Source organism: Myotis daubentonii, chromosome 14, assembly GCF_963259705.1.
Source record: "Myotis daubentonii chromosome 14, mMyoDau2.1, whole genome shotgun sequence".
In the NCBI taxonomy this organism is placed as follows: Eukaryota; Metazoa; Chordata; class Mammalia; order Chiroptera; family Vespertilionidae; genus Myotis; species Myotis daubentonii.
The window spans coordinates 16,218,315-16,231,631 of record NC_081853.1 but is presented as its reverse complement, the minus strand read 5'-3'; the positions used below and the strand labels follow the sequence as shown (position 1 = coordinate 16,231,631).

Here is a 13,317-nt window from a genome sequence, read left to right as displayed (position 1 = left end):
TCCTTCGCTATCCCCAAAATATAATCCAATGGGGAGAAGCAAGGAAATAAGATAGCAACATGTTTGTTTGTTTTCCAAGTGTGAATAAGAAATAACAAACCAACTTTTTGTTTAAGCAATTTGTATAATATCAACTTTCTTCAATGGGTAAAAGAATATTAAAAATTAAGGATACTCTTTAGGAAGTAGGAAACCTTCGGAATCATAGGTGCCAGGAGGGGGACCTATATAAATACACAACAAAGGAAGGTAAATGACATTCTGACTTTTTAAAATGATTTTTGATAAAAAATAAAACCATTCCAGATCCAATCATTTATTTATCTGTGGTTCCCAAATCTCCAAAGCTGAAAAAATGAAAGAAAAAAAAATCCAAGTGTGAAGCAAACTCCCTTCACTGGCACAACCTGACGCAAACTGGCAGAGGGTTACTTATATAGTCTTTATTTATCCACTTTAGGGTGAGAACTTTTTTTCTGCAGAAATATCCATGTGTTTGTATAACACTCCCAGGAACTGCACTGGGAACATTACACAGTCTATGATACATGCAGTAGGTCTTCCCTTTCCAAAATCCACCCAAATTCTGATATCCAAAACACCTCTTGCCCCAAGGGTTTGGATAAGGAATCTTCTCAAGAAAGCTGTTCAAGTAGAACATTTTCTATCAACTCAGAATTCTGAGACAGTCAGTGCCTTACCTCGGTTTGAAGAATGGCAGCCCGCTGTTCTTTGGCAGTAAGCGACTCTTTAAGCACTTCAATGTGTTGCTTGCAATCTGAATTTTGATTGCTAAGGGTTTCAAGCTTTGTTTGTAAGGCAAGAAGTTCTGATTCCTTCTTTGAAAGTTCCTGCTTTAGCTGATCAATCTGTAAAACAACAAAATCGCAAGAAATTAGAAGCCACAAATACTACTCTCTATTTGAAAACTATTTATTTCTCTTATAGTCCTTTCGTGTGTGTGTGTGTGTTCTTTAAATGACTTGTTTATTTTTTTTTTTTATAGTCAGTGATTATTATTCCAACAATGCAGGCTATACGTTTGATGAAAAAGATGCTCCTGGGAGTCACACAGACTTGGGTTCTGGGGAGGCTCTGCAAATGTGGCAGAAAGTGTAGAAAGCTGGAAAGGTAAGGTCAGCAGACAGCCGTCCACCTTCCACCCCACTGAGAACGAAGGTTCACAGTGGAAAAAAGGCTTCCTGGAAAAACCTCCTATTCATCTATGAAACCAAAGACAATTCACCAAGATTCTCAGAAGGGCAAACAGGGAGCTAATAAAGGTACTTAACCTAAGACATAACCTGGACCTTCTCTACTATTCCACAGAACAATCATTCAAGGGCATTATTTGACAAAAAAGAATTCTCACCCCCAGCCCAAAAAAGTAAGTATTGGGGGTGTTTCTTTTGCTTATATTAAATACTGAGAAAATACCAAAAAATAAAATAAAATATATATAAAGTATAAGGGAAAATAACACAAGTAATATCCATCATTCAATTCACCAAAAAAGATAGTTAGAATTATCTGTGCTCAGCACATTTCTATCTCCTTCTTTCCCCCTTCAGAAATAATTCCCACTCTAAATTTTATGCTGATCATTTTCTTGCTTGTCTTTTAGGTTCACCATGTATTTTTTCCATCTGTAAATGATATATACCATTTAGTTTTGAATACTATTTAGGTTTTTAACTTTGTTTGCAGTGTATGTTTTGGGGGATATTTCTTAAGCATTAGGCTTTTTTCTACTCAATCTTATGTCCTAGAGATTAAATTGTGTTATTGTACAGGCAATTTTCATTGAAGAACAGTATTCCATTGTAAAACTTCACCGCAGTTTATTTGTCCATTCTGTTGCTGATAGACATTTGGGTTTGTTTCCAGGTGTTGTTGCTGTTTTTCCCTATTAAAGTGCTATTCTGGCCTGGCCAAAGTGGCTCAGTGTCGATCTATGAACCAAGAGGTCACGGTTTCATTCTAGGTCTGGGCACATGCCCGGTTCCAGGCTTGAACCCCAGTGGGGTAACTGCAGGAGGCAGCCGATCAATAATTCTCTCTCATCATTGATGTTTCTATCTCTCTCTCCCTCTCCCTTCATCTCTGAAATCAATAAAAGTATTTTTTTAAAGTGCTATTCTGAAGATTCTTCTATATATCACCTGGTACACATAGTAAAAATAATATAAAAGTTAAATTGCTGGACCACATAGTATACACATATTCAACTTCACTAGACAAACAAATGTTTTCCAAAGAAGTTACATTAATATTCATAGTCACAGGCACGGTGTGTTCATCACTCCACAGCTGTGCCAATCTTATGTCACCAGCGTTCTACATTTCTGCCTGCAGAAGGAATGGCAGCTTCAGCCTCCTCCTGCTGGCAGCCAGCCACCATGCTAGAAGTCAGCTATCCTCCCACTGCTGTGCTCTGAGGAAGCCATACCAAACACACAGTGGGCAAAGAAAGACAGAGAAGCTGGTGGAAATGATAATTCCTTTGTCTTGTTCATGATCGTAAAGGGAAGAATTTCAATGTTTCACCATGAATGTTCATGTTTGTTTTAGCTTTTTATAGGCCCTCTTAGGTTTCACAAAGTTCCATTTTATTACAACTTTGGAAAGTGTTTTGTTTTGTTTGTTTAATCTTCACCCAAGGATGTGTTTACTGATTTGAGAGAGAGGAAGGAAGGGAGATGGATGAGTAGTTTCAGTCTTCCATATTTCGATCTTTGAATCTGCCTCATCTGTTAATCACTTAAAGGTGGGTTAAAACACCTACTTAATGATGAAATAATAAATTCTTCCTTATAGTTCTACCAATTTTTAGATCTAGAAATGGTTTCTTTGTCTTAATGTCTACAAATCCATTCCTTTAAAGGTTATGAAATCTGTCATTAGCTGCAGTTTTTATAGTTTTATTGAAATATAATTTACTTACCATAAAATTCATCTAACTAAAGTGTACTATTGATGGTTTTTAGTATTTCCCATCATCATCATGGTTGTACATGTGAATCCTCTCAAAATAAAACCTTTCATCATCTCAAAATGAAAGCCTAAAACCATTAGCTGTCCCTCTCCATTCCCCACCCTCTACCCCCTGCTGTAGGCAAACAATACTAGTAATCTACTTTCTTGCCGGGGTCCAACCCCAGCAGGTCCAGGGGTCCCCAAAGGTGTGGACGGAGTCAGCGAAGAAGGAAGGACACGGAGACAGCGTTCAGTTGATCAGCAGCCTAGCCAGGATCTCTAGCCCGGATCTCCAGCCAAGTTCTGGTCTGGATCTCCAGAGAGGTTCTGCTTCGGATCTCCAGCGAGGTTCTGTAGCCATGTTCCCTCGCTAGGTTCTCCAGCCAGGTTCTGTCCAGGCTCTCCAGTCAGGTTCAGTGTCCAGGTTCCAGTCAGGTTCTCCTGCCAATCTCTGTAGTCAGGTTCAGTCCAGGATCCCTTGCCATGTTCTCCCGCTAGGCTCTGTCTCTAGGCTCCGAGGCCAGTCCCTCTCCAGGATCCTCTGGCATGCTCTCTCCAGCGAAGTTCTTCTGTCTCTAGGCTCCGTGTAGGTTCTGTCTTCTTGATTCTGTTCTAAGTTCTGAGTGTTTCTGTCTTGTTACAACTGTATTTATACCAGTTGATTTAATCCTATCAATCTCTATTACAAAGGTTAGGGCGTTTCTTATCTCCATTCCAGGGAGAAAAGATTATGTAGTTTAAGCATGATTGTTCGTAGTTAAAGGGATTAATTACCCGCCTGGCACTTAGTTGAGGGGTTTTATTCCCTCCCTAACTTCAGGGGAAAATCCCTACCTGGGGAAAACAACCTTTCTCAGAGACCTTGGTTAAAACACATAGTGCCAAGAAGGTGAGCAAACATATTAAGAACAGTATGCCATATATGCCAGGTCCCTTGAAACAGCAAGCATGGACCGGCTCCCGGCACTTTCTGTCTCTATAGATTGGCCTATTCTGGGTATTTTGTATAAATGGAATCACACAAGATATGTACTTTGTGACTGGCTTCTTTCATGTAGCACAATATTTCAAGATTCATCCTTTTTATTGCTGAATAATATTCCCGAGCATGAATAGAGCACATTCTATCAATTCACCAGTTGATGGGCACTCATGCTGTTTCTATATTTTGGCTATTATGAATAATGCCACTACAAATATTCATGCATAACCCTGTGTGGACAAGTTTTCATTTCTCTTGGGTATATATTTAGGTGTAGAATTGTGAGGCCATGTGGCAACTGTATGTTTAGCATTTTGAAGAAATTCTAAATCATTTGCCTAAGTGACTGTAGCATTTCACATTCCCACCAGCAATAGATGAGGGCTCTAACTTTTTCATACTCTTACCAGAATTTGTTATTGTCTGTCTTTTTAATTATAGCCATTATGAAGGGTATAAAGTGGTATCTCATTATGGTTTTGACTTGCATTTCTCTAATAACTAATGACACTAAGCATATTTTCACATACTTATTAGCCATCCATACTGGTATATCTCTTTTGGACAAGTATTCTAACTGCTTTCTATGACTTTTTCTTTGCCTTTTATGGCTTTCTTTGATACAAATGGATAGGTTTCTTCCAATTTCTCCTTTTGGGGTACTTTGAGCCTCCTGATTGTGGACTGGTCCCTGTCATCAATTTTGGAAAAGTATCAGCTTTTATTTATTCAAATGTGAACAATGATCAACCACATCTTTCCTTCTGGAACTCTGATTATACTTATAATTGACCTTTTTCTATATATCTTAACTTATCTTTAATTTATTGCATCTTTTTACTTAATTTATTCTTCTCTATTTTCTAGTTTAAGTGTCTCTTCTTCTGTGACCCTCCTCTGTGATGACTTTGTATATATTCATTGAGCTTTGAAATTTGCATTTTTATTTTCCCATTTCTAGAAGTTCTCTTTAAATTTGCTTGGTATTTTAATTTATTTTTTAAATATATATTTTATTGATTTAAGAGGGGAGGGGAGAGGTAGAGAGACAGAAACATCAATAAGAGAATCATTGATTAGCTGCCTCCTGATTACCCCCCACTGGGGTTTGAGCCCACAACCCGGGCATATGCCCTAACTAGGAATCACACCATGACCTCCTGGTTCAAAGGTCGAGGCTCAACCACTGAACAACACTGATTGGGCTAAATTTTCTTGATATTTTAATAGTCTCTCGACTTTTATTTGTATTCAAATACCTTCTTTTATTTATTTAAACATATTAATCACATTTATGTCATAGCATTTGTCTTAAAAATCCAAGTCCTAAAGTTCTTGCCACCTGGATCTGCTGTCTGTTTTTTCTACTGATTCACGGTGGCTTGCTTTCTTGCAGGTTTTCTAATTAAAAAAATAATATTGTGCCTTCATTTTTTTTTGTAACTTTACTGAAATATTTTGCAGGCTAAGTTCGCACGCAGCCTTCCAGAGCAGTTGCCTCTGCCAATACCTGGGGCCCTACCAACCAAGGACCCCTTTAAACCACATCCTCTACTTGTAGATTCCGGATCACCTCACACTGCACATCCGTGCAAGATCCAGCTGTGGGTATAGATACTCAGAGATCGTTTTGTCTTCCACTTGGCTCAAAGTTTTAAAATATATACTTTTCCCTGTAGTCTCCAGTCTGAGTGAGAGGAGAGTAGAATTGGGAGGTTATTTGTAGTTAATCCTCACACCCCAGGGTGATGCTGTCCGGGATCCCAGCCTTATCTGGTGTGGCAGCAGAATCCCTATTTGACTCTTCATCTTGAGCAGGCTCAGGCTTCTGTCTCTTTTCTTAAATGTCTCTGTGACGGTGAAAATCAAAGCTCAAGTTCACTTGCCTAGCAAAGACTAACAAGAAGATTTAACCAGTGCTTGATTGATCACTCCAGCTCCCTGCTTTGGCTTAGTTTGGGCCCTTGAGATTCTTTCAAGCTTGACAGTTCACAAGTACATTTTTATTTTATTTTCTGTTTGTTTTAAATTTGTCTTTATTGTTGAGAGTATTACAGATGCCCCCCTTTTTCCCTGAGGACCTCCTCAAGGGAAATACGTTCTAAAATACATTTCACCCAGCAATTTTTGTTGTTTTCAGCAACTGAAACTGGCATAAACAAGGGCCAAGCTACTGACAATAACTGCTGAGCATGAACCAGAGTGAGATGCTTAAAAAAGAAGTGAAAACATCTTCAGAAGTGTTCAGGTTGCACAATTTACTAGAAGGATTTATATGGAAGGAGATTCCATTCTCAGGAGAAGTCAGACTGATCAGGGGGCAAATAGGTTGCATCTTTGTTGCCATAACAAAAGGTTTGGTAGTGGCCGGCCGAAAGGTAGTCTTGAGAATGGTTCTGGATTTGCCTGAACGTTCACTGGGAGAGAATCGTGATTGATTATCAACATACTCTGCATGTGTAAGCAGGTGGTGGCACGGCTCAGGTATGTGCAATCCATAAACTACATTATTATTGTCATAATCTAATCATGTGAGTCGATGATCATTTTTATCTGGAATAGAGTAAGAAATTCTCTCTCTCTCTCTCTCTCTCTCTCTCTCTCTCTCTCTCACACACACACACACACACACACACACACACACACACACACAATGCAGTGTAAGTAGAGGGGAAATCAAGATTAGGATTACCTAAAATTACAAAAGAAAAAACATCTGTTGTGATCAGCAGTCTTCTCAGGGGATTTGGCTACAAATCACAGGCAGTTGACCTGACAGCACAGAATCTAGTTGATTCCACATATGAAACTTATTTATCTGGAAATAATGCTAAAAACAAAACTTTCAACTCTACATGCCTATGCAAAAATGATGCTTCTAGTGAAAAATCCAATCTGTGCTAACTGCTACAAATACCGGAGTAGAAATCCACTGTGAGAGTGGGGTATTGAGAGAGAAATTTGAATGAAATTAAGTTGATCAACAAAATGGTATTTTGGTAATAGAAAGAAAGAAGATGGGAGGTTCTACATATACCTACTTTATTCAATAAAAACAGACTGATAATGATGAAACTCTTTCAGTCTATAAATATTAAATATGCAGTTGCTTTAAATAGCTTTCAGACTATCACTGACATGAGATGAATTTTAAATAAATATTATATGCAGACAATAACAGAAAAAGACTTTTCTAGAGGGAATATAGTTATGGGGTAAAAAAAACCAACATATTCTTCCATAAAAATATGCCTTTGGCTTCTTTTATAGCCATAAACTCAATAAAAATGGAAAGTGATGCAATCGAACATACATGAGAACTGAGGCGGGGGAAGGCTGTCTGGGTGATGGCAAGAAAAGCGGATCGGAATTACATCCACGCTTTGCATGAAGTCCATGTGGACATCAGGCACACTTCATCTCGTCTGAAAGTTCTTCCACCGCTTATGTCTGTGACACAACCAACACCCTGGAAAAAGGACTCTGCCAAGGAAAACAGCGTCTTTGTCACTGCAGATATGGCCCTCGTGTGTAGCAAGTGATATGCCTGTTATCATGCAGTTTGGGTTATGAGGATTGTAATCCGTCAGAGATTAGTAAGAAAATGGGTTACAAATTCCAAATAAAGGGGGGATTGAACACAACAGACTGGTGTCTTGGGTGAACTCTGAAAGCAGAGGGAGCGGCTAATATAGAAGCACTGGGATCGGGGGGCGAGAAATGTGTTAGATGAGGAACAAAGCCTTGTACAGAACAAGGGATGCCATCACTCTTCCCCTACCAGGAAAACATTTATGTATGTTACAGTCCATTGTTAAAGGCTCAACAGTGCTCCTGAAAGTAATTCATGCTTCTCACAGCCTCTTAGTTCTGCTCTCACAGTCTGATCCCTCTAAGCCAGTGGTTCTCAACCTTGGCTACACATTAGAATCACTTGGGAATCTTTTCTAAATCCTCTTTTTAAAATCCTGATTTCTGAGCCTCATCCTCCGAGGCCCAGAAATCAGGATTTTAAAAAAGATTCCCAGATGATTCTAATGTGCAGCCAAGGTTGAGAACCACTGCTCTAAACTCTCTAGGGAGGCCTGTTGGGACAGGGGGAAGTCGGGGGTGGGGGTGGAGAAGGTGTAGAAATTGAAGTTCCCAACAGGGAGAGTGGTGCAGCCAGCAGGTCTCCCAGAGCCTCAGTACTCAGGGATAATGTGCAAGTGCCGAAGGGCTTGCAAGACACCAGAATCTCCACCCAGGACTATGGCCAGCAGCCCTCTGCCTTTGCACAGATGAGTTTCTGAGATCTGCTTTTACGTTTTTGTAATTCACCTTCCAGCTTTCCAGAAACGTTACGATCATAGTTTTTCTATGACATCACATTAACAAAAGCAATTTAGGTCTTCAGTGCTGCTTAATTTAATCACCGAGCTTTCAAGGGTCCCTACCAGTCCCAGGATCTGTTCAACATCAAAAAAGAGGTACGCGCACTTTCACGTGGCTATTAAAATACTTCCTTTCCCTCCAGCCTACATGCTTGACTCATCTTAATAATTAGTGCAAGCAGAAATTCCTTTTCATGCACAACATTGGAACATTGTTTCTATGTCAAATTTCACTGAAAAAGTATATTCAATATACTTCTATATCTAAAAATGAGTTTGTATATAACCATTATTGGTAGCTGCCTTTATTATCTATTTGGAGCAAATCATTACAGATTGAAATGGAGATGGATTTGAGATCCTGCTCTGTTAATGAAAAAGAATCAAATGCTGAGTCAGTTTTATCAACAGGGAATCATAAAAACAATTTCCAGTTAAATAGTATTTCAAAAATATCAGCAAATGAGAACATGGATATGTGAACAATATTAGGGGATATTTTTTTCATAATTAGGTTGAATTTATCATATCATTGTTATTTAAAAAATAGAAAACTCCTGCCCTGGCTGTTGTTGCTCAATGGTTAGAGCCTCAACCCACTCACTAAGGAGTTGTAGATTCCATGCTGGTCAAGGGCGCGTGCCTGGTTGCAGATTTGATCACCAGGCCTGGTTGGGGCAAGTGCAGGAGGCAACCAATTGATGTGTCTCTCTCACATATCTCTCTCTCTCCCCCTCTCTCTCTCTCTCTTCCTCTCCCTCTTTCTCTGTCTGCCCTCTCTCCCTCCGTTCCACTCTCTTAAACAACAAACAAAAATCAATGGAAAAAAAATATCCCCTGGTGAGGATTAACAAAAAAATAAAAAAATAGTAAACTTAGAAGTGAGCATGATAAAACATGCTTTGACATCTGGTAAAGAAATACTCAGGTCCTAGCTGGCTTGGCTCAGTGGATAGAGTATCAGCCTGCGGACTGAAGGGTTCCAGGTTCGATTCCAGCCAAGGGCACATGCCTGGGTTGCAGGCTCGATCCCCAGTAGGGGGCGTGCAGGAGGCAGCCGATCAATGATTCTGTCTCATCATTGATGTTTCTATCTCTCTCTCCTGCCCCCTTCCTCTCTGAAAACAATAAAGAAATATATTTAATAAAAAAGAAAAGAAATACTCAGGGCAATCAGCACCACTAATCTAGTCTTGCACACAGTGGTTATTCTGGTTGCCTCCCCAAAAGCCCCTGGTTAGGGAGAAACTTTCTGGACCACCTTTAAAGCTTTCCATATATTCATTACAATCAGCAATAAGCCGGCACAATATTTAACTGCAATTTTAAGCTTGGTTTCCAAAGAGTGTGAGTCCCCCTCCTTATGCAGCATTCCATAAAGATGTCTGAAATGTTCTACCATGACTCTTTGAGTCTTTATAAAACATTAAAACAAAAGTTGTAAAGTCAACACTCCTAGCCTCAAATCTATCATTTTTTGTTAGTTGGGATCCAACGTCCTTTTGTGATTTCCATTTCTATCACTGCCTCAGTAAACCCAGTAACTTTAACAATTACTTCTCTATTTCCCACGTGAGTTTCAGAGCCTCTAGGATTTATAATTTAATATTTCTTTCCTGTTTTGGAAAATCTGTCATTTCACATAGATTTGAGCTCTTCCTACTTCCCTATCTGTGTGAAGTTGGGGGGTGGGATGATATTTTCACTTATCCTTCTAGGTTTTCTCTAACATTGATTTAAGTTTGCGTTCTTCATTGCTGTTTTATTTAGACAAAAAATTACTACCACCTCTAAACCTAAACAACCTGCATTGCTCTAGCCAAAAGTGAATTCCCCTGCCATCAAATCTTCAGGGTAGTGTTGTTTTGTTTGTTTGTTAGTTTTATATTTTTATTTATTTCCAAGAGGAAGGAAGAGGAAAAAAGAGATAGAAACATCAATGATGAGAGAAAATCATTGATTGGCTGCCTCTTGCACACCCCCTACTGGGGATAGAGCCCGCAACCTGGACATGTGCCCTTGACCAGAATCGAACCTGGGACCCTTCAGTCGCAGGCTGATGCTCTATCCACTGAGCCAAAGCAGCTAGGGCATCCAGGGTAGTGTTTTGAGTATACTTCTTTACTAAATGGTCAATATGAATGGACGGAAAATACTTTGAATATGCACTATTTTTAGTGGGCCTCAATGGCTAGCTCAGTGCCATATGCTAAAAACAATGCTTAACAAGATGGGGACTGCAATACTCAGATTCCACCAATGACAGCTTTATCCATCCATACAACTCTGCAAAATTAAAGAGTTCAAGAGATCCCCAATGGTGATACTAAATTGTTCTATCAATGTGTGTAACCAACTATTGCAAAAATTAACTCCTCAGATATCTGTGATGATTTGGCAAACAATATAGTCAAGTAAACTTTGTAAAGAATTATTCAAATAGGCAACAGTGAACCATATAATATGCTAGTGATCCGATTTTAGAGGCTATCAGCCCATGACTATCCAATTTCACAAATTCCATGATAAATGGTTTAGCCACTGGAATCAGTACACACAACCTAAGGGATCCCAATAGCATAAGACACAAGCACCCAGGACTAAATGTTTAGCAATAGCTATGTCTTAACAGAACTGCTAGGCCATTCCTAGGCTTACGTAAGGAATCAAAGTAGAAGTAAGAAAAACAAGTAATTGAAGTAATGGTATGAAGGTTGAGCAATAACTGTTACGTTTCAACCCAATAAAAACATTCTTTCAATTGAGAAAATATAAAAAGATAACTTTTAGGGGTATTTTTTATCTAATTTTTCTCAGTCTGTAAAGGATAGGACATTATAAGAACTCATTTTAATTTTATTTCTTAGAATCCCTTGTCCCCATTAATCAAATTAAATACAACATTTATTATTATTATGTTTGGTTATACTTCAATAATAATGGGTATCATTATGAACTGTGAAAATTAATAAACAAAACCTCATTTAAAATGGAGTCGGGAGACTAGAAAAATGTCATGCACATGTAGACCAACTGACCCAAGAAGAGGAGACAAACCTTGCATCTCCGACAGGAAATGATGCCACGTTACTATCACAGCAGGAGGAAGGAAAGACACCTCCTGGCCCTGGAACAGCTCAGCCAATGGGAGGCTGCCATAGCTCAGCACTGAAAAGTCACTGCACTTTGAACTTGCAGTTTCTCCAGTGGACTCTTCGTTTACAACAGCCCCTCCCAAGTCCACAAAACTCCTCTCTTTTGTCTCTCTATATGTGTGTGTGATTTACCATTAGACCACATGTCCCGAATTGCAATTCTTTGTTGTTCCCCAATAAACTATTTTGCTGGAGAAATACCAGGCAGTGGATTAAAAGTCAACAGCTTTTTTTTTTTTTTTTTTTTTTTTGAGCCAAGAACTTAAACTACCTTATTTCATTTAATCCTTTCGGACAACCTCTACAGTGGGTGGTGTTGCCACCATCTTATAGAAGAGGAAAGTGTGGTTGGGTGACTTAAGTCACTCCGCAAAGCCCTGCCGCTAGCAAGGGCAGGCTAGAGACTTCCCGGTCTGCCTTTGCCCTCAGCCTGCACCCTTCCCACCCTACTCCATAACTCCCTGCAATCATTCTTCTGGCCTGACCACATTGGGAATCAACCCTTCAAAGTAAGTCTCTCAGACAACTGCAGGCCAGTAACAGTCATGACTTATTTGCTGAAGACCATATAAATGCTTTATTTTACCTGGACAGGAGTTCACGGTGTGAGTGAAGTTTACAAATTTCATGGCAGTTTTCGTTACAGAAGAGGCTTGCACTATCTCCCACCATGCCATGACAGGGAAGGGAGGAAAGGTTTAAGCTGAAACAATCGTTTCCCCCAAACCTCAGATCTGTGTCTCTGGTCTTCCTTCCCAGAGAAATTTGGTCATCATCTGCAGGCACGCTTACTGGCCTGAGAGGGAAGGACTGCAAAAATGAAACCAGAAGGCAGGGCTGAGCAGGAAACCTATTCTGCATTTTGTGGTGGTCCCTGAAAGGAAGGGGTTAGATTCAAACCCACTGGACATTCTCCTCATATCTCCACTCCTTGATCCAAATTTTTTTTTAAATATGTATTTCTTTATTGATTTCACAGAGGAAGAGAGAAGGAGAGAGAGATAGAAACATCAACGATGACAGAGAATCATTGATCGGCTGCCTCCTGCACGCCCCCTACTGGGGATCGAGCCCGCAACCCAGGCATGTGCCCTTGGCCGGAATCGAACCCGGGACCCTTTAGTCCACAGGCTGACGCTCTATCCACGGAGCCAAGCCGGCTAGGGCCTTGATCCAAATTTTTATTCATAATCTCAATGTCAACTTACAGATGGAAAGTTGGCAGAAGTACAGTTTTTGTTTTTTCTCTTCGAAAAAACACACATATGTACACATATATACGTATGGGGTGAAGCAGATGCTAGATATTATTATTTCCTCTCTATAATTTGCAAATTTTCTGCAATGAGCATGCATTTATTTCACAACTAATAAAAAAATCAATTATCATTTAAATACTTTTTCTCCCTACTCCCACTGGTTTCTCACAGAAATATGCATTATTCTTAAATCTGCTACATTTTATAAGGCAATAAAAAAGAGTAAAATCTAGATCAAGAACAGGATTATTTACTAATAATTTTTTATTGGTGTGGTTATTATTTTCAGAAGCAACATGATTGAAAAAAATTTTTATTGGTGCGGTTATTATTTTCAGAGACAATATGATTTAAAGACAGCAATAGATAAAAGCACCTCAAAATCTTATTAGACCTATTGGACTATTCATATATTCAATAATTATGTATATGTAAAAATAATAGATATTCAGGTGCATGGTCCATTTGTAGCCCAGTTCAATTTTGAAAAATGTAAGACAAATTCTTCAAAACTAGTAATATGAAATAAATTCATGAAACATGTAACTATAACAACACATAAATATTTCATA

The 13,317-nt window shown here is 39.1% G+C and overlaps 1 protein-coding gene across 4 annotated transcripts in view; it reads right to left on the bottom strand.

Moving 5' to 3' along the window:
* The window catches only part of ERC2 (ELKS/RAB6-interacting/CAST family member 2), a 906,943-nt gene that overhangs the window by 604,839 nt on the left and 288,787 nt on the right, over window positions 1-13,317 (bottom strand). For all 4 annotated transcript variants that reach the window (XM_059663256.1, XM_059663255.1, XM_059663257.1 and 1 more), the window contains exon 6: window positions 702-869. In XM_059663256.1, coding sequence (XP_059519239.1) covers window positions 702-869 — 168 coding nt within the window. The remainder of the gene's footprint in view (window positions 1-701; window positions 870-13,317) is intronic.